Source organism: Sus scrofa, chromosome 14 (genome assembly GCF_000003025.6).
Source record: "Sus scrofa isolate TJ Tabasco breed Duroc chromosome 14, Sscrofa11.1, whole genome shotgun sequence".
Lineage (NCBI taxonomy): Eukaryota > Metazoa > Chordata > Mammalia > Artiodactyla > Suidae > Sus > Sus scrofa.
This window is the reverse complement of record NC_010456.5, coordinates 80,235,596-80,263,355: the sequence shown is the minus strand read 5'-3', so window position 1 is coordinate 80,263,355 and position 27,760 is coordinate 80,235,596. Positions and strand designations below refer to the sequence as shown.

The 27,760-nt window shown below is 44.0% G+C and overlaps 1 protein-coding gene across 1 annotated transcript in view; it reads left to right on the top strand.

The window, feature by feature from the left end:
* Positions 1-13,663, top strand: part of DLG5 (discs large MAGUK scaffold protein 5) — a 127,804-nt gene extending 114,141 nt beyond the window's left edge. The window contains exons 28-32 of the mRNA XM_021074240.1: positions 7,600-7,743; positions 7,982-8,109; positions 9,315-9,424; positions 10,125-10,234; positions 11,929-13,663. Coding sequence (XP_020929899.1) covers positions 7,600-7,743; positions 7,982-8,109; positions 9,315-9,424; positions 10,125-10,234; positions 11,929-12,032 — 596 coding nt within the window. The 3' untranslated portion in view covers positions 12,033-13,663. The remainder of the gene's footprint in view (positions 1-7,599; positions 7,744-7,981; positions 8,110-9,314; positions 9,425-10,124; positions 10,235-11,928) is intronic.

Sequence of the window (27,760 nt, the reverse complement as noted above, 5' to 3'; positions counted from 1 at the left end):
ACTTTGACAACTTCCCTAATAATTTGGAAAATTTGGAAATATTAGAGCATGATGACTCCTTTCCCTCCTTCCCACTTTTTGCATTACTATCATTTTCATTTTATATATATTTTACTTTATTAATTTATTTTTTTGGATTTTCAAATTTTTGAAAATATTTTTTAAAGTATTGTTGATTTACAATGTTGTGCCAGATTCTGCTCTTACAGAAATCATTTTATTTATATATATATAATACATACATATATATATATATATATATATATATATTTTTTTTTTTTTTTTGTCTTTTTAAGATCTTACCCGTGGCATATGGAGGTTCCCAGGCTAGGGAACCAGAGCTACAGCTGCTGGCCTACACCACAGCCACAGCATCGCAAGATCCAAGCCATGTCTGCGACCTAAACACCGCAGCTCACGGCAACACGGGATCCTTAAGGCATTGAATGAGGCCAGGGATTGAACCTGCAACCTCATGGTTACTAGTTAAATTTGTTTCCGCTGCACCACAATGGGAACTCCTTACGTGTATTTTAAATCCAGGAGTGTTATTGATTTGCTTATCAATCATTCATTTATATTTACCTTTTCCATTATTCTTCATTCCTTCCTGAAATTGTTTCCTTCTGATTTTGTTTTCTTTTTGCTGAAAACGCCCTTCAGCATTTCTTTTTTTCCAACTTAATTGAGATAGAATTGAATATCATACAAGTTTAAGGTATACAATATGATAATTTGATATATGTATATGTTGCAAAAGGTTTACCACAATAAGGATAATTAACACATCCGTTAATTCATAAAATTATGGTTTTCTTGTTGTTACAGTTACTTTCAGCATTTCTTGTAATGCAGGTTTGTTGGTGACAAATTCTGTTTTTGTTTGTTTTCCCACCATTGTGGCGATTTTCACTGGATATAGAGTCTTACACTGGTAGATTTTTTTTAATGCATTTTAAAGATGTTATTCATTATCTTTTGGCTTTCACTGTGTATTCCTTTCCTGGGACTGCTGTAAAAAAGTCACAGACTCTATCGTCAAGATAACATATGTTTATTCTCTCATAGTTCTGGAAGCCAGAAGTTCAAAATCAGTACCAACTAGGCCAAAACCAAGGTGGTGGTAGGCCCACACTCCCTTAAAGGTTCTGGGGGAGAATCTGTCCCTTGCCTCTTCCAGGTTCTGGTGCTGCCAGTATCCCTTCGCTTTGTAGCCACATCACCCACATCTTCAGATCTCTCTGCTGCATCTTCTCTTTGCTTTCATCTCCATGTTTGTCTGTCTCAAAACCCCTTCTGCCTCTCATAAGGATGCATGTGATTGCATTTTGGGCCAGCCCACTTGGTCCAGGGTGAGAATCTCCTCTGAATATACCTAATTTAATTATGCTTTTGCTGTACAGGTATCCCTCTCTGTCCAGAAGTAGAGTGATACTGTGAAACCTTTTGTAAGCCGAAAAGGCAGAAAGGGAAGGAGCAATTAGCATAGGACATATCTTGTTGAATGGATGCACGGAATAAATCAAGATAAAGCACAGATGTTTGCAGAGCCCTGGTGGCCTGATGCTAAGCATGGGTCCTGGGGAGGGAGCCAGTCCGCTCAGTGTGTGTGCTGCCTCTATAGTAAAGGCTCAACTCACAGCAAACAAAACAAATGCTGGACACTATTTTCACTTTTTCCTTTTTTTTGTAAAAGTAAACATCCTCTTTGGGTTTCTTTTGGTTAGCAAAAACAGATAGTGAAAGGGCACAAAGCAGACTTTGAAAAAGTGAGGTGATAACCTATGTGAGGTAATAGACGCAGGCCCTGGGGATTAGGCATTGACCTAAATGAGGCCCTTGTCAGCCAACCACACATCATTTTTGGTGAGAAGTGCCGAGATAATGTGTGTCTGACCTGCTTCTCTCCCCTCCCCCAGTGTTTTAAGATTGTCTGGGCCTTTATTTCATAGTGGTCATACCATGATGTGTCCAGGTGTGGTTTTCGTTGTTTATCCTGCTAGGGTGTTGGGTTGGGGGGGTTCTTAGTACTTCTTAAATCTATAGGTTGATGTTTTGGTTAGTTTGGAAGATGCCTCTTGTTTTTTAAGACTGCTTCTGTGCTCTTCTTTCTTCTTCTCCTATATCTTAGTTCTTTGACCATGTCTCATATGTCTTCTGTACCTTTAAAAAAAATATGTTTCTCACTGTTTTTCCCCCTCCATGCTTCAGCCTGGATGTTTTCTACTGGCCTTTTTCCTATTCTTTAATCCACTCTCTGTTGTGTCCAGTATGTGTTTATTTGAGAAATTACAGTTTTTAGGTTCCTAGTTTCTGTGTGTTTCATGTGAGTTAAAAGACATACAATGTTAAATTTATCATTTTAGCCATTTAAGTGTATAGGTTAGTAGTGTTAAGTATATTTGCATTGTTGTGTGTCAGATCTCTAGAACTTTTTTATCTTGCAAAGCTGAAACTATACCCAGTAATTGCTAATCCTCCCTCTCCTCCCCACTCCTTGTTCTTGACAACCGTATCAACTTTTTGCTTTCTGTTTCTGTGATTCTGATTACTCTAGATACTTCATCTGAGTGGAATCATACAGTATTTGTCTTTTTATGATTGACTTATTTTTGGTTAGCAAAATATCCTCACGGCCTATCCATGTTGTAGTATATGACAGGATTTTCTTGTTTTTTAAAGGCTGCATAGTATTTTGCTGTGTAAACCTACCACATTTTCTTTACCCATTCAGCTGTCAGTGGGCATGTGGGTTGTTTCTGCCTCTTGGCTATTGTGAATAATGCTGGATGAAGATAGGGGCGATTTCTGTGAGATCCTGATTTGAATTCTTTGGACTGTATCTAGAGTGGAATTTCTGGATCATATATATATGTTTTTTTTTTTTGGTCTTTTTAGGGCTGCACCTGTGGCATATGGAAGTTTCCAGGCTAGGGGATAAATCAGAGCTGTAGCTGCCAACCTATACCACAGCTTACAGCAATGCTGGATCCTTAACCCACTGAGTGGGGCTGGCATTGAACACACATCCTCATGGATACTAGTTGGGTTCGTTACCATTGAGCCACAATGGGAACTCCTAATTAGTATTTTTAATTTTCTTGAGGAACTACTATACCATTTTCCTAGTGACTGTACTTTTTACATTCTGACTAGCAGTACGTAAGGATTCTGATTTCTCTGCATCCTTGCCAGAACTTGTTATTTTCTGTTCTTTTGATAGTGACATCCTAACGGTGTGAGGATTCTTGCATCTGTATTTGTCAGGGATATTGGTCTGTGGTTTTCTTGTATCTTTGAATAAGTTTAGACATTTCCCTCTCCTTCATTTCTTTGAAGGCGTTTGAGGAGGACTGGTGTCTTCCTCTTTAAATGTTTGATAGAATTCTCTGGCAAAGAAGCCATTTGATTCTGGGTTTTTCTTTATTGGGAAGTTTTTGATTACGTTGTAGTCTCTATACTTATACATTTGTTTAATTTTTTATTTTTGTATGATTCAGTCTTTGTTAGGCTTCATGTTTCTAGAAATTATTATTTCTTCTACGCTATCCAATTTGTTGCAATATAATTGCTCACAGTAGTTTCTTTTTCTTCCTTCCTTTCTTTCTTTTTCTTTTCTTTCTTTCTTTCTTTTTTTAGGGCCACACCTAAGGCATATGGAAGTTCTCAGGCTAGGGGTTGAGTTAGACCTGCAGTTGCCAGCCACAGCCACACTGGATCCTTAACCACTGAGCAAGGCCAGCGATCAAACCCACATCCTCATGGATACTAGTTGTGTTCGTAACCTGCTGAGCCACAATGGGAACTCCCACATAGTTTCTTATAATTTTTTTTATTTCTGTGAAATCTATTGTAATACCCCTCTCCTTTTTTTTCATTTCTAATTTTAGGTTTTTAAGTCTTCTTTCTTTCTTCATCTAAGAGTTTATCAATTTTATTGATCTTTCCAAAAAACCAATTCTTGGTTTCATTGATTTTGTTTTTCCTAATTGTTTTTCTAGTTTGCATTTCATTTGTTGCTGTTCTTATATTTTTTCTTTCCTTCCTTCTGCTAATTTTAGAACTTTTGTGTGGTTTTTGTTTGTTACCTTGTAATGTAAATTTGGGTCGATTTGATAGCTTCTTTTTCGTTGTCAATGTTTACAATGTCAGCTGTAAGTTTCCCTGTTATAAACTGCCTTGTCTATACCCCATAAGTTTTGGTATGCTGTGTTTTTGTTTTCACTTATTTTCCAGAAATTTTCCAAATTCTTTTGTGACTTTTTTTCTCTTTTACCCACTGGTTATTTAAGAATGTGTTGTTTGATTTCCACATATTTATGAATTTTCCTGTTTTCCTTCTGCTATTGATTTCTAGTTTTATTCCATTGTCAAAGAAGATGCTTTGTATGGTTTCAGAATTCTTAAATTTGTTAAGACTTGTTTTGTGACCTAACATGTGGTCTGTCTTGGAGAATGTTCCATATGCACTTATAATGACTGAGAAAAATGGATATTCTGATTTTTTGAGTGGAGTATTTTGTAACTGTCTGTTAGGTCCATTGGCCTATAGAGTTGTTCAAATGTTGCTTCTTTACTGAGCTAACATGTGGTTATATTATCCATAACTGAGAGTGAGGTTTTTAAGGTCCCCTAATACTGTGTTTCTATTTCTCCTTTCAGTTTTATCAATGTTTTATTCACATAGTGGGAATTCTAATCTTAGGTGTATATATATATTTATGATTGTGATAGCTGTCTGGAAAATTGACCCTTTTATCATGATATAAATTCCTTCTCTGTCTCTTGTGACAGTTTTTGTCTTAAAATCTATTTTGTCTAATATAATTGCTGGTACTCTCTTTATGTTTCCATTTGCATGAATTATTTTTTTTTCCTATCCTTTCACTTCAAGCCTATGTATGGCCCAAGATCTAAAGTGAGTCTCTTGTATATAGTTGCATCTTGTTTATTTATTCATTCAACCACTCTACATCATTTAATTGGGGCATTTAATCCATTTACATTTAAAATAATTACTGATAGGGAAGTAATTATTAGTATTACTATTTTGCTATTTTCTGTATGTCTTGTAGCTTTTTTGTCTATCTTTCCTTCCTTTGCTGCCTTTTGTATTTCATTGATCTTTTTTTTTTGGTAGTGACATATTTTGAGTCTCTTGTCATTTTCCTTTGTATATTTTTTATAGATACTTTCTTTTTGGTTATCATTGCAATTACATAAAATATCTTAAGGTTAGAACAATTTATTTTAAACTGACGTTAGCTTAATTTCAATCTTATATAAAAACTCAACATCTCTGTGTTCCCCTCCAACCCTTTTATGTTATAGATGAGACCAGTTACCTCCTTTTATATTGTGTGAACATTAATGTAGTTTTATAACTACTTTTTATACTTTAGGGTTTTATTTATATATTTAGCTTTTTTTTTTTTTTTTTTTAAGGGCTGTACCCACAGTATATGGAAATTCCCCGGCTAGGGGTAGGAATCAGAGCTACAGCTGCCAGCTCTAGCCACTTGGAATCTAAGCCGCCTCTGTGACCTGCATCACAGCTCACAGCAATGCCAGATCCTTAACCCACTGAGCAAGGCCAGAGATCAAATCCTTGTTCTTATGGGTGCTAGTGAGGTTCATTGCTGCTGAGCTATGACAGGAACTCCTGTGAAAACTTCTGACAAAGCGGAGCAGATTATTCAGGGAAGAACAGGAATTTTCTAAATTGGTACCCCTCAGTGTGGATTGTTGGTCATTGGGGGGAAATATGATTGATTCTGTTCAAGTAAATTGAAGGGATAGTGACTCAATATCCACATACAGGGAAATGGATAAATAGATGCAGTGCATCCATGTTGCAGAATGTTCAAAAGGAGTCAGAAGAGAAGTATGAATCCACAGGGATGCTTCCCAGAAACATGACATGGAGTGAAAGGAGGAGTTGCAGAGTATTTATGGTATCATGTCATTTTTTGTTGAACACATGGACATATATATTTTCTAGGGTCAGGGGGCATATAAAAGTCAGCATATCAGAATGATGTCTGGAAGGATATACTTTATATCCTCATAACTGACTATTACAGTGGGTAGGAGGCTACTGTTGGGCACCAGGACTGGGGAAGAGGTGTCAAGAGAGGATGTTTGGCTTTACTTGTAATGTTCAAAGTTTTAAAAGAGGGGATGTTTTTCTGTCTTCTTGGAGAAAGTTCTTTGCCCTGGGACTCTGCGGAGTCTTTAGTCAGAAGGGCATGGGGGTCTTGGGTAGTGAATGTGGTCACAAACCCTCTCCCTGGTTTAACAACAGATCATCTGGTCACCAAACTGAGAAAGGTTATATGAAAAGCCATAATGATGCACATAGATAATTATCAGTCCTAAAAAATGCAAGCACGGGGTGGGTGAGGGAAGAGGAGAGACTGTGTTCACTTCTCCCTCAACTCCGCCCCTGAGCTTGATGTTTACAGAGATGAGGTTGCACCTAGCACCATGGTTGTGTGTTCATTTAAAGCTGTGCCTTCTGGTCCCTCTTTCCTCGTCTCCTAGTCACGACTCTTCCAGGTTGAACCCCTCATTGACCTGTCCTCACAAGCCTACCTCAGGCTACTCTTACCTCAGCTCTGCCCTAAGAGTGAGGCCTCTTGTCCTGGTGCCTAGCGATGATGGGCAACCCTTGTATGGTTGTCTTGTTTCTTTTGTGTTGCTGTCTGTAAGCCTGGTTGGAATGTGAGCTTTGTAATGTGCTTTCTACTCTTTTATAAGTGTTTCTGAGATGCTAGCACAGTGATTGGTACCAGCGAGGTACCAAGAAGACATTCGCTTGCTGGTTTTTGGATTGTCTCTTCTTGTGAGGATTTTTTATTCATCTGTGAAAGGGGAAATTTACTACACATATCAAGTAGGATATCAGTTTGACTGCTGTAACAGAGACCAAATAACAATGGCTGAAGCCTAATAGAGGCTCACTTCTCTGACATGTAAAAGTCTGACCTTGTGGCTGGTCTCTGGGAGGCACCTCTGTTCTGGGGAGCATCAGGGAGTCAGGTCCCTTCTGTCTGTGGCTCTGTCATTTCCTAAGGTTTGTTCTTATCTGCAGGATCAGCACTGGCTCATTGCACCTGGTCCTGTCCATTTCAGCTCCCTGGAAGGGGGGAGAGTTCACTCACACCTCGGGGCAGGTCTAGGTCATATGACCACACCTACCTCAGGGGAGGCTGCATTTCCAGAGAACAGAGAATGTATAGTAGGGGTAGGCACATGCGGGAGAATTTGAGCAGAATGAAGTGCTTAAGTGCCTTGGTGTTTCATGGAGCGGGGACTGTGCTGGACTCCAGGAGGGACTGTGCCATGGTGTGCTTGGGGTACGGGACTCCCAGTGCTAAAACTGGGCAGATCCCAGCAAACAAGGGTGAACTGGTTATTTTGCCTGGCTTTAGATTTGTGGAGTGGAGGGGGTGGGTCTGCGTGGTAAGTGTGGTCAGGGAAGCAGTGGGTCCCCAGCCCCCTCCTTCCCTCCCTTTGTTCCAGGTGGGTGCCCATGACGCAGTTCCTCTCTCTCCCTCAGATCCAGTGCCCATGACACTGTTCCTCTCTCTCCCTCAGATCCGGTGAGCCTTGCCTATCAGCGGGTCCAGAAGGTGGACTGCACCTCCCTGAGGCCCGTCCTGATTCTGGGGCCGTTACTGGATGTGGTGAAGGAAATGCTGGTGAACGAGGCACCTGGCAAGTTCTGCAGATGTCCCCTTGGTAAGGGTACCACACCTGCTGGGTTGTGTCTGTCCCTGTGTCTGTGTCCACCTGCTTCCTGGGGGTGGATCCCTCCTGACTTGGGTCGGGTCAGCGTATGGTGTCTAGTTCTTTCTCTAGGAGAGAGGACAGTAGGGCTGGGTTCCTAATGGCCTTTCTGTGCAGTGTTCTTCGTGGAGCTTGCTGTGACGGCTCATGGTGCCTAGGGCATCCTGATTCCTGTCTCTGTGCTTTGCAGAGGTGATGAAGGCCTCCCAGCAGGCCATTGAGCGGGGTGTCAAAGACTGCCTATTTGTTGACTTCAAGCGGCGGAGTGGCCACTTTGATGTGACCACAGTGGCTTCCATAAAGGAGATCACAGAAAAGGTACTGGTTGCTTTAGATCAAGGGATGGGTACCTGTTTGAGCCCTGAGCTTGAACCCCTTGTGTATTTTTGCGTGTCTGGGCCCTGTACCTTTGCACCTCTCCCTTGTGTGTCTCTCAGACCACATGAGCTTGCCCGTGTCCTGTTAACCTGAATTAACATACTGGGGGCTGGCCCCAGTGCTTCTGTGTACTTCTGCATTCATGAGCAGGGAGCTCATCCTGGACAGATGTGTATGTTTCACCTTTTCCTCTCTGAGGGCCTCTGACAAGATCTTTGGACTCTAGGAAAAGCCCCGCACAGGAATTTGTACACCAGGGTCCCAGAATGTGTCTGCTGATCTTGTGCCTTATTCTAGGGACAGGGGCTTTCCATCAGGGCCTGACCCTTAAAGGGTGAGAGCCATTGCCACATGCCTTAGGCCTTTGAACACACCAGGGGCAGCTGGCCAGGTTGCGTGAGGGGGAGTGGGGAAGTGTGCCAGGTATGCTGCAAAGGCGGCCCTTGAAGGTCCAAGGGTATGGGCACCCCTTCCTGGGTGGTCACTTCACCTTGCTGGGCTCCAGCTTCCTCCTGGTCTGTGAGGAGTTCTCAGTGCGCATTGCCCAGTTGAAGTGAACGGGCTCCAGTCAGGGGTGCCCCAGGACATTAGGCAGCCTGCCACAGGGTGGGCCCCTCTGGGGCTTTCTGGGGTCGGGGTAGCCACAGGCAGAGCGCGTGTGGCCTGTCATTAGCTCATACTCTTCCCAGGGGCTCAGGCATATTTCAGTCACAGCCATGCAGAAACCCATGCATCCCGCTCCTGCCATAGCCCCCACCAAGTCTCTGCATCTTCTTTTGCCCAGACTGGCAGAAATAAGGTTTCTGAGGCCAGGAGGGCTCCAGCTTTAGGAAGTTCCATTTCTGGGTAAAAGCAGGAGGGGAAGTTTGGAGTTGGGTGGTCCAGGCCCCATTTGGCCTTGGTTCCCAGCCTTGACCATCATCACAGCCAACAGGTTGTGGGGAGAAGTTCTCCCACTGTGTATCATTTCATCTTCATGAAAGACTGGTTTTGCTGCCTTGTTTGTTGGTAGAACCTTATGTGTTCATCCACAGGGTAAGGCAGAGCAGAGCAGTGTGAGGTGCGGGTTGGGGCCCACAGGTGGCAGAGAAAGCCTGGGGTGTCCAGGGCTCCCACCCAGGTATTCACTCTCTCCATGTCCCTAGAACCGGCACTGTCTCCTGGACATCGCCCCCCACGCCATCGAGCGGCTGCACCACATGCACATCTACCCCATCGTCATCTTCATCCACTATAAGAGCGCCAAACACATCAAGTAGGTGACAGGCTCCTTGGGGGCTCAGCCTGGGGTCTTGCTGGGGATGGGCTGCTGGCTCAAAGCTATGGGGGAGGGGTGGAAGAAAGAGATGGGCCCATGGGCCTTGGAATAGGCGTCCCGGGCAGGAATGACTGTCCTTCTTGAAACCCTGTCTCAAGCTGAGTCAGGCATGTTCTCAGGACAGCCCTCCTTCCCTGCCCCTCTTGGTGCTGTTTGCATGCTGCCACAGCTCCTTGAGTATGTCCATCATGTCTGCATAGCTCCCCTCCTGAGCCCTGTGCCCTTTCCCTTCTCCTGCCTCTCATCTTCCTGGGTGGCCTGGCCGAGGTCTAGCTCTGCCAGTAGCTGGCTTGTGATGTGGAATGGCCTTTGCTCTCACTGACCTTCGGCTTCTGTGCTGGTTGGGCTAATGGCTTGCCAAGGCCCCCCCATCCACATAGCCTTTCTGTGCTTTTAAACTTCTGGTACCTGCACTTGGGGACCAGCTGGGTGTCTGGTCTCTGTGTACACGCTGGGGCACTCACCTTCTTCCAATCTGCCCAGAGCTCTCTGTGGAGCCTACAGGCTATTGCTGTGTTTTATGAGGGGGGAACATGGGGACACTGCAGTGGTTACTCTGCAGAGAGTAACAGAGGAGCAGGGAGGAGCACTTGGGGAAGGTGAGATGCACAGTATGGGTCCCTGGATGTCCTGACAGGGAGCAGAGAGATCCCATCTACCTGAAGGACAAGGTGACTCAGAGACATTCCAAAGAGCAGTTTGAGACTGCTCAGAAGATTGAACAGGAGTACAGCAGATACTTCACAGGTAGGTGTGCGTCGGGCCTGGAGAGGAGCAGGCAGCAGGGACAAACACAGGCTTCCCAAGGATGTCCTTCTTAGAAGTGGTAGCAGCCCATGCTTCCTCAGTGCCTGGTAGACGCCATCGTGGTGTTCATGACAGGTGATCTGATTGCCGGCAGGGCAACGTCAGGAGCTTGCAGGTTGGAAGGTAAGGTTGACTTGGTCTGGCCTAGTGGCTGCACAGGCTGAGTAGCAGCTCCAGTGTTCCACAGGCAGCTAGACTTGTGGTGGTGGTTGTGACCGTCTGTCCCCAGCACCCTCCAGGGCAGGCCAGTTTTACAGTGATATCTAAAGGCAAGCTGCACCTTGATTATCTCTGATCTTTGAAACAAAGCAAACCAGAAGCATGTTCCAAATTACTAACTGCCATTTTACTTGGTGGCTTTCAATTTCTTCCATAAAATCAGTCATTTATAGAGGGCATAATAACACTGGGGTCACAGAGAGGCAGAGGCAGTGATTTTAATTAGTTCATAGAAAGTGTTGTAATCTAGTTTGGTGCTTCTCATGAAACATTTGGTCTCAAAAACCACCCCTGGCGCTTCTGTCTGTGTATGCGTATGTGTGCTTGTATTTTATTTATTTATTTTTATTTATTTATTTATTTGTCTTTTTGCCTTTTTCTAGGGCCATTTCTGTGGCATATGGAGGTTCCCAGGCCAGGGGTCCAGTCAGAGCTACAGCTGCTGGCCTATGCCAGAGCCACAGCAACGCAGGATCCAAGCCGTGTCTGTGACCTACACCACAGCCCACAACAATGCCAGATCCTCAACCCACTGAGCAAGACCAGGGATCGAACCCGCAACTTCATGGTTCCTAGTCAGATTCACGACGGGAACTCCTCTGTGCTTGTATTTTAATTTCCAGTCCATTGCAAACCAGTCAGATACATTACCAATTACTAGATAAATGAAATTTTAAAACTCCAAAACCTTGCAATATATAAGCCTTGACTTTTTTATTCAACAGATGTAAAATTACCATGTCATACTTCCATAGCAGTTTCTAAATACTCACTGTCAATTTCTGGGGCTCGCCGCTGTTCCCTGGAGCACACAGGGAGCCCTGGCCGACATCTGCCAGGCCATGGTGTCGAAAGCCTGCAGAGCAGACCTTGAGCCAGAGCTGGAGACATCCCTTCGTCTTGGTGGGGAATCTTCTCTGGGTTGTGGGGTGCTGAGCTCCTGAGACCCAGCCTTGTTTCCTGTAGAATCTTGCTGCCGATTGGACCATCACAACACAGCCCTAACCGTCTTCCAATGTGCCAGGACTCCCCACTACAAGACTAGGCAAAGCAGCCCAGGGCATTATTGCAGTAGGACCTGGCAGTTCATGCACATGGTCAAATCCTGGTCGCCCTGCTACAGAGGCCAGGGCAGCCTAGCAAAGTTGGACACCAGCCGTCACTTGAGCCGCAGTTTTTAACATCCTGTGAAACAGCTGCCAAGAAGGATAGATAAAAAGCTGAAGTGATTTGCATTCAACTCTTTTTCTTTTCCAGTTTCTCGCTGATGGAAGAGAGTGAGGTGGGAGTGGGGCAGGAGGGCCAAGTAGAACAAAACAGGCAGAACACCAGGAAGAGTGAAAGATGTGTTTATTTGCCCCCAACCTGGGGTCTTCTTCTGAGCCAATGACGTGTGTTTGGGGGCTCTTTTGCAGGAGTCGTCCAGGGAGGAGCCCTGTCGAGCATTTGCACTCAGATCTTGGCAATGGTTAATCAAGAGCAAAATAAAGTCCTGTGGATCCCAGCCTGCCCTCTATAGAACACGGTACTGGAGACAACTGCAAGCTCAGCCGCCAGCATGACCACCTGGTTCAGCTCTTTTTTAGTGACTAAAGATAGAAGCCTCTCTCTATATAAACATGAAGGGGAAGGATCCATGGACTAGGACTCCAGAAGCACCTCCTTTGTAGACAGAGGGCCACAGATGAATGGGATCCAGGCCCTGGCCAGCAGACTGCGTTCCCCTCACATATGTGCTTTAAGACAAAGGACTTTGAGAGGGGTTCAGCACCAACCTTTCTTGTAGCCAGCTGATCAGAGATGCTGCAAAGAAAACCTTTCAGATCACAAGTTTACAAGCCTTTTCTAAGTATTTGGTTGTTTATGTTTACTTGAATCGCTCCATGTTGTTGCTGCCCAGCTCCTGCCCTTTCGTCACTGTTGCTTTGGTGTTGGTTTTGTGCCTGTTTTCAGCAAAACCACTCTGGAACCTCGCTGGGGGCTGCTTTGCTTTGGGAGGTTCTTGTTGACGGGACCAGAGCTTTGACAAACTTCCTGCTCCTTGGTGGTGCCTCTCCTGGAAGGGCCTGGCGACTGCACATGCTTCAACCAGTGTAGTGGGCACGGAACCAGTGCCTTTGTGGGGGCTGTCTCTCCAGCGGCAGCGTTCTCCTCTCCTGCACCAAGGAAGGAGACTTTGGCCATCTTTCAGATTTGTCCCTCAGATTTTGCCTCCTGCCTTCCTCACCCTGTCACTTCTTCTCCACTTGCTCATTATTCCAGCATTCTCTCTGGTCCTCGAAGCTTTATGGGTTCACTTACAAAGGTAGTTCCGGGCAGGGTGTTAGGCTGGGGCTGATGCATGTCACTGGGTCCTCTTTAGGTTCTCTGAGTAGTGACAGCTTTTACCAGTGCAGATTTTGCAGGGAAATTCTTACACGCTCTAGAGTGGGGCAGGCACATCAACTGTTTTGATATGAAAACATTCGTGTTTCAGACTTTGAATAGAGAGCACTTATGGAGGCTTAAGGATTGGTATGGTCACTGTCAAAACTCTCAAGAGAGGAACTAAGATCTATCTAGTCTTGGCTCCAGTGCTCACAGCATGAGCAGTTCTCCACAAGAATGTCTTTGTCTGGGTTTGTTTGACTTTTTTATGCTTCTGACGCTGGATGTCTCTGGCTGAAGATTTGATGTGGTTCCTCCTTAAACTGTGCGTCCTGTTAATTATAGGTACTGTACGGGGCTCCGGGTAAGTGTCACTGGGGTAGGACCTCTATTTTAATACTGTTCCTAACATTTCATTTTACTAGCAAGAAATCTCTGATTTCATTTTATTCTTTGTAATTCTAGACACTAGATTATAGTTTAGCCTTTACTGACATTTTTAAAAAAGGGATATATTTTCTTGCACAGTCTCAGTCCTCAGTGCTGCCTTTCATTCATAGGTACACGTTCTGGCTCAGACAAGCAAGACCAACCGTAGGCTCTTGGGGCGTCACTCATGTGCCCCATGGGGCTGCCGCTCTGAGCGGCAGGCGGGGGGGCGCTGTCATGGTACAGTGTGCACAGGTACTGTTCCGACAGACTGGGATTTTCTGTACTAAAACCTTCCTTTGTATCAAAAGTTAAACAGACTTTAGTACAATAAATAAAGGTCAGTTTCTGTAACTTGTGGTGAAGAGACCTGTATTTCATTTGTTTTCCACCTTTCCTAAATTTAACACAGCTTTGCTCCCCATGGCCTGTGGCTAGAATTGGCTGCTGTGTGAAGTTCTGTCCAGCTCGCATGATGATCAGGAGCCCTCTTTACCTGCGGCATCTCCTCGACCCCCTCCTTCCCTCCACGTGTCCGTCTGTCCAGCATGACGCAGGTGGTGCAGCCAGGCAGCTGATTGGTGTAAGACTCAGAACCTGCCCTCGGGGGCTCACTTTGGGATCTGCAAGGTTGGGCTGGGCCTCGAAAAGCAAAGGGGATTTGAAGGACATCGGGATACCCTCATGCTCTCAATCAGGTCCCTGTCTGTACTGGGGCCCCAGAGGTGAAGGAGGCCCAGCCTGGCATGGGGACCGAGGTTCGAGACCACCCATGGCTAGGGAGCCTGCTTGGGCCTGAAAGTCTGTCTGTTCCAGGGTAGCTGGGAAGCCAGGGCTGCCTCATTAAACACCCTAAGGCCTGTGTCAGAGCAGTGCCCTCCTCTGATGTTTTTGCTCAGAGGGGCTTGAGGGCAGACTCTTCTGGAAAAGCCTCATGCTGCTCCTGTGGCTGGATCAACAGGGGCAGACTTGGTATCAGTGCCACCCCCACCCCCAACACAGTCTTTTCCCATGGGTGCAGTTCTACCCCGGCCTGTCTTGACCTCTCCTGTGGCCACAGGAGTCACAGAACGGTGCCGGCTTGTGGCTATTGAGAGGAGGGGAGGGCCTGTGCAGCTGATCGAGCGCTGAACTCCTAGGGGGATGCTGCTGCATGGATTCTGTGACCCACTCTGCAAGTGAAGTGCAGTTTTAGGAAATGGTTTCTTTTAAAAAAATACCAATGATGATGCCAAAACCTTAGTAGTTTATACTTGCTGCATTTTGAGTGGTTTTTATTTTCTTCTTTAGACTTTTCTGTATTTTCCAGGGTTTCTATAGGAAACCTGTATTTCTTTTATAATTGCCAGGAAAAACCACTATGCCTTTTTATTTTTATTTTTATTTTTTTGTTTTTTTAGGGCTGCACCTGTAGCATATGAAGGTTCCTAGGCTAGGGGTCGAGTCAGAGCTATAGCTGCTGGCCTACGCCACAGCCACAGCCACACCAGATCTTAGCCGAGTCTGCAAGCTACACCACAGCTCACGGCCATACTGGATCCTTAACCCACTGATGCACTGAGGCCTGGCAGCCCCTGGGACACTGCTGAACAGCACCAGGTGGGGGTTTCATGCTTGTCTCTGAACCATGCAGAACCCGGAGGTGTATAGCCTCTGCCTGCAGTTGGTGTCTGTCTCACGCAGGCTCAGATCATTCTGGAAAGGCAGAGCTGACTTTCAGCTCCAGCCTGGAGGCCTTGGATGGATCTTCTCTGGGCTTCCAGAGACAGTGTAGGCTAGATCTCTAAGGTCCTTACCAGGCTGACTTCTGAGTTACAGATGGGCGATGGGACTTGACTGCTAGCCTTGCAGATGCTAAGCAAAATCCCAGCTCGAGGAGTCTTCACAAGCGACTTTTGGAGGCTGGAGAAGTCCTTGACACCTTAATATTCAGGAGCAGAAACTGAAGGGGTCTGGACCAGGAGGCAAGCACGGGCCCAAAGTCCTGAGCCCCCTTGGCTGGAACAGGGCTCTGAGGATGACCAAAGGGGCTGGCCAGCTGGAACTTGGGACTGGGAAGCTGAGCTGCCACCCCTCTCAGGACTGACAGGTCACAGATGCCAAGGATGATTGGAGAGAAATACGAGGAATTGCCAGGGGGGCATGGAGCAAGGATAAACTCACAATTGGGCAACACAGTGTGTGTGGGAATGACGGTCCTCCCGCAGGGGACAGGGCTCTGAGGCCTGACCAGGGACAGCTAGACCTTCTCCACCTCTCCCTTCTGCTGCTCTTCTGCCTGTGGGTTTCCTGGACCTAATTTCACCTATGCATACTCTTTCGTGTGCTCATACCTTCCAGGATATGATCTCTGGCTGCTTGATGGTTTACCTTTCAGTTCTCGCTGCTATTACAAGTTTATATCTTTTTTTCCCCAACTGTGAAATGAGTCACACATACAGAAGAGCATATACAGTGTAAATGTATGGTCTAAAGCATAATAAAATGGACAGTGCATCTGTTGTTAAGGAACAGAACACTATCACTACCTAGAAGCCCTCTTAACGACTAACACAGTTGAATTCTTTACTTTTCTCCCAAAGTGAGCACTGTACAGACTTGTGGCTTAATGATTTCCTGGCTTTTCTGTTCTCACCCCCAATGGAGGTATTTTGTAACAATACTGTGTTCGGTTTTGAAAACACTGGGCATCAAGCACACACTGGGCCATGAAGGGGAGAACAGTGCTGCCACTGTTGGATGACATCAGCTGGAAGAAGGAATGTGACTTCTGGGTCAGGATGAGCCTCGACTTCCCTGGGAAGTCAATGAGCAGAGACTTGAATGGGTCCTGGGGACACTGGGGCTGCCACACTCAGCTCGAGGCAGCGCTGAGCACAGGCCAGGTCCTTGCTGTCTGGCGGAAGCATGGTTGTGGGGCTTGGGCTGCTGATAGCAGTTGGCACACTCAACACAGCTGTCCTCTGGATTTCAGCAGTTAAATCAATGCTGAACACATCTTTGGGGAAAATGCTGATTTCTCCTGCAGATTTGGAGAGCAGGAAGTTTTGGATTTTCAAGCCTTTTGATTGAACCAGGCCTGCCCAGGTTATCCAGGATGTTCCCTTAATGTTGACTGATCAGGGACTTTAATCCCGTTTGTAAAGTGTCTTCACAGAAACACCTAGCTCAGTGTTTAATTGAATAATGGGACTGTGGCCTAGCCAAGTTGACACATCAAAAGAACCATCATAGTGTTTACTGATAACTTACCTAATCAGCTTCCAATAAATGGACATTCAGATTAAGTTTACTGTTTGTGTTTATATATTGACTTACCTAACTTCATAGAAGTTTCTGTTTGGGTTTTATGGTTTACAGATAGGACATCAAGACTTTGGGCAGTAACAGTAAATTGTCTCAGCCCTTTCTTTTTATTATGTTATCTTTTAAAAGACTTATGCTTAGTTTGGAGACAATCTTAGCTTCTCACAGATGCTACCTGCTCTGGGGAAGTTATTGCTCTAATTTATGCCCACTTTTGTCAAAGATGGACGGAGATGCATTGAGCACTAAGCCACTGGGGGCTAAGAAGAGGGACTGGCAGGCCTGGATGCCCACCTGAGGATTGGAGTGGAGGGTTCTGTGGGTCAAGGCTGCCCCGGAGCACATCATGGGATGCAGCTGGCATCTGGTATACATCTCAGAACACACTGATAAAAAAGAATCCAAACCTATTGTGAGTTCAGCAACAGTGTGTGCTGGTATTGATTTTCCATAGAAATAATAGAAATGATAAATCCAAAATTGCAAGATATTTTTCTGGAAATGACAGTGGTTGGTTTTGACAATAGCTTATTAAGATTATCTGATGATAATTAGAGTTAAGATAATATGTTTAACTTTTGGATTTTTACAAGTTTTCATTTTCCTTGAAGTAACTTTTTACATTTCTATGTTTGAAATTTATTAAATACTTACTTTTGATAACATTTTATAATTTTTTTCATTTTTTTAATTTTAAGGGGGTCTCTTTTTTTCCTTTGTGTTTTATTACTCAAGTGAATTTATCACATCTGTAGTTGTATAATGATCATAACAATCTGATTTCACAGGATTTCCATCCCACAGCCCAAGCACATCCCCCCAACCCCCAAACTGTCTCCTCTGGAGACCATAAGTTTTTCAATGTCTGTGAGTCAGCATCTGTTCTGCAAAGAAGTTCAGTCTGTCCTTTTTTTAGATTCCACATGTCAGTGAAAGCATTTGATGTTGGTGTCTCATTGTATGGCTGACTTCACTTAGCATGATAATTTCTAGGTCCATTCTTGTTGCTAAAAATTCTGGTATTTCATTCCTTTTAATGGCTGAGTAATATTCCATTGTGGATATGTACCACATCTTCTTGATCCACTCCTCTGTCGGTGGACATTTAGGTTGTTTCCATGTTTTGGCTATTGTAAATAGTGCTGCAATGAACATCGGAGTACATGTGTCTTTGCGAGTCATGGTTTTCTCTGGATAGATGTCCAGGAGTGGGATTGCTGGATCAAACGGTAGTTCTATGTTTAGTTTTCTGAGGAATCTCTATACTGCTTTCCACAGTGGTTGCACCAATTTACAATCCCACCAACAGTGTACTAGGGTTCCTTTTTCTCCACACTCTCTCCAGCACTTATTGTTTGTAGACTGTTTGATGATGGCCGTTCTGGCTGGTGTGAGGTGGTACCTCATCGTGGTTTTGATTTGCATTTCTCTAATAATGAGTTATATTGAACATCCTTTCATGTGTTTCTCGGCCGTCTGTATGTCTTCTTTGGAACTGCCTGTTTAGATCTTCTGCCCATTTTTTGATGGGGTTGTTTGCTTTTTTAGGTATGGAGCTGCAGAAGGTGTTTATAAATTTTGGAGATTAATCCCTTGTCAGTCGATTCACTTGCAAAGATTTTCTCCCATTCTGTGGGTTGTCTTTTCATTTTGTTTAGGGTTTCCTTTGCTGTGCAGAAACTTCGATGTTTGATTAGGTCCCATTTGTTTATTTTTGTTTTTGTTGTCAATACTCTAATAAGAGGTGGATCTGAGAAGATGTTGCTGTCATTTATGTCAGAGGGTGTTTGGCCTATTTTTTTCTCTAAGAGTTTTATAGTGTCTGGTCTTATATCTAGGTCTTTCATCAATTTGGAGTTTATTTTTGTGTGTGGTGTTAGGGAGTGTTCTAATTTCATTCTTTTCCATGTGGCTGTCCAGTTTTCCCAGCACCTCTTATTGAACAAGCTGTCCTTTCTCCATTGTACATTCTTGCCTCCTTTGTCATAGATGAGTTGTCTGTAGATGTGTGGGTTTAATTCTGGGCTTTCTATCCTGTTCCTTCCATGGATCTATATTTCTGTCTTTGTGCCAGTACCATGCATTTTTTTTTTTTTTTTTGTCTTTTGTTGTTGTTGTTGTTGTTGCTATTTCTTGGGCTGCTCCCGCGGCATATGGAGGTTCCCAGGCTAGGGGTCCAATCGGAGCTGTAGCCACCGGCCTACGCCAGAGCCACAGCAACGTGGGATCCGAGCTGCGTCTACAACCTACACCACAGCTCACGGCAACGCCGGATCGTTAACCCACTGAGCAAGGGCAGGGACCGAACCCGCAACCTCATGGTTCCTAGTCGGATTCGTTAACTACTGCGCCACGACGGGAACTCCGATGCAGTTTTGATGATTGTTGCTTTGTAGTATAGTCTGAAGTCCAGGAGCCTGATTCCTCCAGCTCCATTTTTCTTTTTCAGGATGTCTTTGGCTATTCTGGGTCTTTTGTGCTTCCAAACAAACTTTGAAATATTTTGTTTGAGTTCTGTGAAAAATGTCCTTGGTAATTTGATAGGGATTGCATTGAATCTGTAGATTGCCTTAGGCAGTAGAGTCATTTTGATAATATTAACTTCCAATCCATGACCATGGTATATCTTTCCATCTATTTGTGTCATCTTTGATTTCATCAGCAGCGTATTGTTTTCAGAGTACAGGTCTTTTGTCTCTTTAGGTAGGTTTACTCCTAGGTATTTTATTCCTTTGGATGGGATAAATGGGATTGCTTGCCTAATTTCTTTTTCTGCTCTTTCACTGTTAGTGTATAGAAATGCAGTCAATTTCTGTGTATTAATTTTGTATCCTACGACTTTGCCAAATTCGTGGATGAGCTCTAACAGTTTTCTGGTAGAGTCTTTAGGATTCTCTAGGTAGAGTATCATGTCATCTGCAAATAGTGATAGTTTTACTTCTTCCTCTCCAATTTGGATTCCTTTTATTTCTTTTACTTCTCTGATTGCTGTGGTTAGGACTTCCAGAACTATGTTGAAGAGTAATGGCGAGAGTGGACATCCTTGTCTTGTTCCTGATCTCAGTGGGAATTCTTTCAGCCTTTTACCATTGAGAATGATGTTCGCTGTGGGTTTGTTGTATATGGCCTTTATCATGTTGAGGTAGGTTCCCGTTATGCCCACTTTCTGAAGGGTTTTTATCAGAAATGGGTGTTGGATTTTGTCAAAGGCTTTTTCTGCATCTATTGGAGGATCATATGGTTTTTATTCTTCCATTTGTTAATGTGGTGTATCACACTGATGGAGCAGATAATGAAGAACCCTTACATCCCTGGGATAAATCCCACTTGATCATGATGTACAATCCTTTTAATGGATTGTTGGATGCATTTTGCTAGTATTTTGTTGAGGATTTTTGCATCCATGTTCAGTGAAATTGGCCTGTAGTTTTCTTTTTTTTGTGGTATCTTTGTTTGGTTTTGGTACTAGGGTGATGGTGGCCTCATAGAATGAGTTTGGGGGTATCCCTTCCTCTGCAATTTTTTGAAATAGTTTCAGAAGGATAGTTGTTAGCTCTTCTCTAAATGTTTGATAGAATTAGCCTGTGAAGCTATCTGGTCCTGGGCTTTTGTTGGAAGTTTTTTAATCACAGTTTCAATTTCAGTTCTTATGATGGGTCCATTCATCTTTTCTATTTCATCTTGGTTTAGTCTTGGAAGATTGTACTTTTCTAAGAAGTTGTCCATTTCTTCTAGGTTTTCCGTTTATTGGCATGTAGTTGCATATAGTAGTCTCTTATGATCCTTTGTATTTCTGTGATGTCCGTTGTTACTTCTCCTTTTTCATTTCTATTTTTATTGATTTGAGTCCTCTCTCTTTTTTTCTTGATAAGTCTGGCTAGGGGTTTATCAATTTTTTTGATCTTTTCAAAGAACCAGCTTTTCGTTTCATTGATCTTTTCTATGGTTTTCTTTGTTTCTATTTCATTGATTTCTGCTCTGATCTTTATGATTTCTTTCCTTCTACTAACTTTAGGTCTTGTCTGTTCTTCTCTCTCGAGCTGCTTTAGATGTAAAGTTAGATTGTTTATTTGAGCTTTTTCTTGTTTCCTGAGGTGGGCTTGTATTGGTATAAACTTTCCTCTTAGAATGGATTTTTCTGCATCCCATAGGTTTTGGAGTGTCGTATCTTTGTTGTCATTTGCTGCTAAGTATTTTTTAATTTCCTCTTTGATTTCTTCAGTGATCCATTGGTTGTTTAGGAGCATGTTGTTTAGTCTCCACATGTTTGTGTTTTTTGCAGTTTTTTTCTTGTTGTTGATTTCCAGTCATATAGCGTTGTGGTCGGAAATGATGCTTGATGTGATTTAAATTTTCTTAGTTACTGAGGTTTGATTGTAGCCCAGGATATGATCAGTCTTAGAGGATGTTCCATGTGCACTTGAGAAGAATGTGTATTCTGTTGCTTTTGCTATAAATATCTATTAAATCCATCTGGTTTAATGCATCATTCAGGGCCCGTGTTTCCTTATTGCTTTTCTGTCTGGTTGATCTGTCCATTGCTGTAAGTGGGGTGTTAAAGTCCCCGACTGTGATTGTGTTATTGTTGATTTGTCCTCTTAAGGTTGTTAGCAGTTGCCTTATACATTGTGGTGAACCTCTGCTGAGTGCGTAGATATTTAAAATTGTTATATCTTCTTCTTGGATTGATCCTTTGATCATTATGTAATGTCCTTCCTTGTCCCTTAAAATATTCTTCATTTTAAAGTCTATTTTATCTGTTAAGAGTTTTGCTACTCCAGCTTTCTTTTGATCCCCGTTTGCGTGAAGTATTTTCTTCCATCCTCTCACTTGCAATTTTTATGTGTCCCTAGAAGTGAAGTGGGTCTCTTGAAGACAGCATATATATGGGTCTTGTTTTTGTATCCATTCAGCTAGTCTATGTCTTTTGGTTGGGGCATTTAATCCATTCACATTTAAGGTAATTATTGATATGTATGTTCTCATTGCCATTTTATTAATTGCTTTGGATTTGCTTTTGCTGCTCTTTTTTCTTTCCTTCTCTGTTCTTTTCTGCCTATAGAAGTTCCTTTAGTATTTGTTGTAAGGCTGGTTTATTGTTGCTGAATTCTCTTAGCTTTTGCTTATCTGTGAAACTTTTGATTTCTCCTTCAAATCTGAATGAGAGCCTTGCTGGGTAGAGTAATCTTGGTTGGAGGTTCTTTCCTTTCATCATGTTAAGTATATCATGCCACTCCCTTCTGGCCTGCAGAGTTTCTGTTGAAAAATCTGCCGATAACCTTATTGGGGTTCCCTTGTATGTTATTTGTTTCTTTTCCCTAGCTGCTTTCAAGATTTTCTCTTTGTCTTTAATTTTGGTCAGTTTGATTAATATGTGCCTCTGGGTGTTCCTCCTTGGGTTTATTTTATATGGTACTCATTGTGCTTCCTGGATTTGAGTGAGTGGTTCCTTCCCCATGTTAGGGAAGTTTTCGGCTATTATCTCTTCAAGTATTTTTTCTGTCTCCTTCTCTCTCTCTTCTCCCTCTGGCACCCCTATAATACGGATGTTGGTGTGTTTAATGTTGTCCCAGAGTTCTCTGAGACTCTTTTCATTTCTTTTCAGTCTTTTTTCTCTTTTCTGTTCTGCATCCGTAATTTCCACTAATCTGTCCTCCACCTCGCTTATTCGTTCTTCTGCCTCCTCTATTCTGCTGTTGGCTGCTTCTGATTAATTTTTTATTTCAGTTATTGTATTTTGCATTTCTACTTGCTTAAGTTTTAAATCTTGTATTTCTTTGTTCAGTGTTTCCTGTAAATTTTCAGTCTTTGCCTCCAGTTTGTTTCCAATGTCTGGCATCATCTTCAGCATTGACAGTCTGCAGTCTTTTTCCTGGAGGCTGATGATGTCCAGATCGCTTAGCTATTTTTCTGGAGTTTTTTCTTTCTCCCTCATCTGAGTTATAGTTCTGTGTCTTTTCATTTTTATAGGTTTTTGGTGTGGTGAACTTTTTGCAGACAATAGAGTTGTAGCCTCTCTTAATTCTGGTGTCTTGTCTTCCCCCCTTGTGACTGAAGTTGGTATGGGGGCTTGCTGTAGGCTTCCTGATGTGAGGGGCTGATGCCTGCCCACTGGCAGGTGGAGCTGATTCTAATCCCTCTGGTGGGTGGCGCTTAGTCTCTGGATGGGATTAGAGGCAGCTGTGTGCCTGAGGGGTCTTTAGGTAGCCTGTTTACTGAGGGGTGGGGCTGTGATCCCACCTGGGTTGTTGTTTGCCCTGGAGCTTCTCAGCTGGGACTGAAAGGTGTGGTCAGATTTTCCCAAAATGGCCATCTCCAGAGAAAGGCATGGCTGCTGAGTATTCCTGAGAGCTTTGCTTTCAATGTCCTTCCCTCACAACAAGCCACGTTCACCCCTGTTTTCCCAGGATGTCCTCCAAGAACTGTGGTCAGGTTTGACCCAGATTCCCATGGAGACCTTACTCTGCCCTGGGACCAGTGCACATGAAAGTCTGTGTGTGCCTTTCAAGAATGGGGTCTCAGTTTCCCCCAGTCCTGTGGATCTCCTGCACACAAGCGCCACTGGCCTTCAATGCCAGATGCCCTGGGGGCTCTTTCTCCCAGTGCCAGATCCCCACACGTGAGAGTTTGATGTGTGGCTCAGAGCTCTCACTCCTGTAGGTGAGTCTCTGTGAACCAGTTAGTTTTCAGTCTGTGGAGCTTCCCACCCAGGAGGTATGGGTTTGTTTATATGGTGAAATTGCCCCTCCTACCTCTTGATGTGGCCTCCTCTTTTTCTTCTGGAGTAGGATATCTTTTTTAAGGTTTCCGATCCATTTGGGTGAAGAGTGCTCAGTCTTTAGTTGTGAATTTTATTGTTTTTAAGAGAGAAGTTGAGCTCCAGTCCTTCTATTCCACCTTTTTAATCCCTATGTCCTAACATTTTGTAATTTCTAAACAACTCATTTGTTCTTAAAAACCAGTATACTTTTAGAGTTAGCTTTCCTGACATTCTAAGTCATCTACTCTTTCTACATGTTTCAGGGTCTAGACTAAGCAGGTGATTCTCTGGGACGCTGCTGCTTGAAGTCAGCTTCATTTATGGAAAATACAATTGTTTGTTTAAAACCAAAAATCTCAGAGTTGAATCTGAAAGGTGCATGTACATATCCTGGAAGATTGGAAGGTAGATTCCTTGTTTTGGGTCAAAGCTCAGTTAATTGGCCCTTAAAAATTCAGCAATGGGCAGTGTCTCCAAATATGGAAGAACATGGGAGGGAGGCCCACCAGAAGAACTTCTCTGGGCCCCTCCTAGGCTGCGTACTTATTTCCCTGATGGTCCAAGGTCACAGGGCCAGGGGTTGGGGAACAGACAACTGGCTTCTGTGCCAGAGCATTGTTTCATCCTTCTCTCCTGTAAGAGCAGGCTTGATCTGCACTGTGTGGTAGATGGGTTATATGGCGCCCTTGACACCACTGGTATTCCCAAGAAGTCAGGTTACTGCTTACCATCCAACTACCCAGTCAGCAGAAGGTGGTGCAATAGCCACTCTGCGTAAAATGGGAGCTCAGCATGACAGGCACTCAAGGTTGCATCACTGTGTCCACGTGTTCCTGATATGCTCTTCGGCATCATTGTCAGGTCTGCAGAGGAGGTAATTTCCAGTACTGATCACCTTCTAAGAGGTTGAAGGCCTTTACTGTGTCTGTCCACAAGCAGCACTATTGACTGAGTCAGCAATCTGGTGACTTAGCTCTGCCCCCATTTGTTGACTGGGTCAGTGTGGAGCCCTGTGTCATCCTTGTAGTGGCTGCCATCACGAAGTCATTCCAGTCCCTGGGGAGGTTTACTAGCTAGGCAAGTTGAGATATGGCTGTGTTACCCAGCTGACAGCAGCTAACACAGGGGGTCCCAAAACCACTATAGGTTTGGGACAATTGCAGCCCCCCGAGTGGCAGTGGTGATCAAGCCATTCTTGGCTGCAGAAGACGTAAGCAGGCCCATGAGCAGATAGTATCAGGAGCCCTGCGGGGTTTAAACTCTCATCCAAGAGGCTTCTGATCTCTCCATGGCAGCCAATGGGTGAGACTAGAAGCACCATCTCATGCCAAATTCACAGCCTTGGAAGAGACACCAGAAGCTAGAGTCATGACACCCAGGCTTGTCACTGCATCAGCTGCAGGATCGAGCATGTGGGCTCTGAGGGTGAAGACACCTCACCTCCCACCACCCCGAGAGGCACTCAGTGCCTCAAGCTGGTTGAGATAGTAGGTTAGGACAACTGAACCAATCTGGGGGGGTGGGGGGGGAATGCACAGATGAAAAGAAGCTGGAGACCCACAGTGGGGAAGGTATGTGTCCCCTTGCCCTGAGCACCTCCTATCCAAGACTTCTCTATTGTGGTTTTGCCCCTGCAGGCTTCAGATGACCCTGAAGGACCAGGTAGAGGCCTGTCTTCCCTATGGCATGAAAGGGCATGGCATGAAACACCTGGGGGATGGGTGGATAAAGGATTTCAGGATTCCAGTGGGTGGGACTGAAAGTGCCTCCTTGGCTTAGAAGACCTCTCTCTGGAAGGATTTGGTGATAAGATCTTCCTGGAATTTTTGTTTTTTGTTTTCTCTTTTTATTCCAGAAGTAGAAAAGTTATAAAAGTGTATACACTGAGATGTCTCATTCCACTCATCATTCCAGGAAGAGAACACATTTTTATCAGTTTCTCTACTGCTTCTTGATGTAGATGGCAGCTAAATCAAATATGAACTCTCCCCTTTCTCACCCTGGAGGAGTGTACAGTGCTATCTTGTCTTCACGTAACCCAGAGTGCCAGTGGAGCCTTTTGCCTGCTATTGCAGTCACTACTGTGGTGCCAAATGGAGCTTTTATAGTTGTGACCAGAAATTCAGAGAGCCACCAGGTGATGAGCCTAGAAATAGGGCACAAGGAATCAGTCCCATCACATGGAGCCTGTTAATGTGACAAAGGAGGTGCTGCTGAAATGCTCTACAGCTCTTCAGAGAAGGCCAGGGATTGGGATATGTGGGGTTTTTTTTGCGGGGGGTGGGGGAGTGAAGGTGGGTATGGAGGGAGGGAGCACCACTGGGTCTATGTGAGTTGCTATGATTTTCTGTTTTTCTTAGGCAGTTGAAAACAGAGAATGTAGTTTTTAAAAAAGGAAACTTTTTTTTTTTTTAAAAAGATTTTTATGGGAGTTCCTGTTGTGGTGCAGTGGAAACGAATCTGACTAGTGTCCATCAGGATGCAGGTTCGATCCCTGACCTTGCTCAGCGGGTTAAGGATCCGTCGTTGCCATGACCTGTGGTGTAGGTTGCAGACGTGGTCTCAGATCTGCTATTGCTGTGGCTTTGGTGTAGGCCAGCAGCTGATTCAGCCTCTAGCCTGGGAATTTCCATATGCTGCAGATGCAGTCCTAAAAAGCAAAAAAATAAATATAAATTTTTTTTATGTTGAGCCATCCTGGAAGCCTGGCTTTGTGCTTACTCTGTGGGGTGAGGGGCAAAAAAGACTCAGCCCTGCTTTAGAGTTAGTGGGCAGTAATTTCTGTGTATACCCTGGAGATTTTGCCTCACCCCCTTGATCCTCACATAATTACCTAAGCTTCGTGTGTTGGCTGGAATCTTGAGGCATGAAGGGAGGAGCTTGGAGAAACCAAGTGTTATTCTTCAGGGGTCTTGAGAAGCTTGGGGAGAGGGTGTAATGACTGCCCACATGGAAAGTGGTGGTGCACTTTCCTCTAGGCACTACAAGAGGTCGTTGGTCCTCTGGCAATGCCACTGTGTATGGGCGTGGCAAGGCTGTTACTAGGATGTGCTGCTGATCATGACTGAACACAACCTGAAGGGAAGAAAGGTGTCTTCCAGTGGTCTTGAACCCTCTGCTGCCATGCAAATGGGCCCTGATGTTTTGCACAACACCCTCTATGTGCCATATGTTATACTGGCTGACTTTCACGTGCTCTATACTTTACATTTTCCTAGAGTTAAAATTCTTATTATTTTTAATGATCAGTATTGGATTGTAGCATTCTTTTATTCAAATAAAATTCATTTTTATGAGATCAATTTAAAACTAGATGTCTGATGAAAAGAGAGCCAAACCCTGGCATCTTAAAACAACAAAATGTTATTTTGTTCTATTGAGCCAGAAATGCAAAGCTTGACTAAAAATTGCATACTTGGAAGCATTTATTTGAGATCAAAACAAATTTTAGGTGAAAAATCAAACCATCTTTTCCTTGCAAATATTATAGTAGACACGTGGATATACTGGCAAATGTTATAGCAAAGTATGAATTGAAAGTCAGATTCTGTTCTCTCTTGACAATGTGACAGGTCTGGCTGCCACTTTAACTGTGATCACAAGGCGCTGATAATAATTGTGGAGATAAATAGAGAACGTGCAGAAGGGAACAAGCAAAGGCCATTTATCCCCAGCTTGTTATAACAAGGGAGTCAGTCACCATTGCTTGCCTTTGGCAGACACTCAAGAGGTTGGCAAGGGAGTGAGAAAGCTTTCTAGTAGAAAAAGAAAAGCTTCAGGTCTGCCCTGACCAGGGTCTGATAGCCTAGGGGGGCTGTGGGCAGGCTGACCAACAGTGGGGCATCCTACGTGATTGGATAGGAGTGGATGTAGGCTTTCTCTGGTGTATCCTACTAAACTGGAAGCTGGGGCAAAAATTAGGGAAGCTGGCAGCTATTAATCAAGTCTTGGCCATTTAGGGCCATGTGTTACAGGGGTTGTTTGTCTTCTTGAACTAGCCATTTTATCCAGCTGCTGGTTTAGAGGATGTTTAGGGAATGAAGAAGCAATCAGGGAGATCTACACTGAGAAATATTCTTTAAGGCCCCAATGTCTTCAATCCTATATATGAAAAAAAGGTATGTGTTAGAATAGATGGGTGGGGTTGGGGGGCGGCTGCTGTAGATTAAAGGAATCTTAAAGAGACTTCATAACCAAATGCAAGAAAAAAACTGTAAGAGACAATTTGGAAACACTTGAGATTTGAATATGGATTCAGAATTAAATGCTCTTGGGGAATTGTGTATAATGTTAAGGTGCAATGGCATTGTGTAGGGGCTGTGTGTGACAGTGCAAGCTTAACTCTTTGGAGATGCAGTGTCTCATTTCCTTTGAAATGGTTCAGC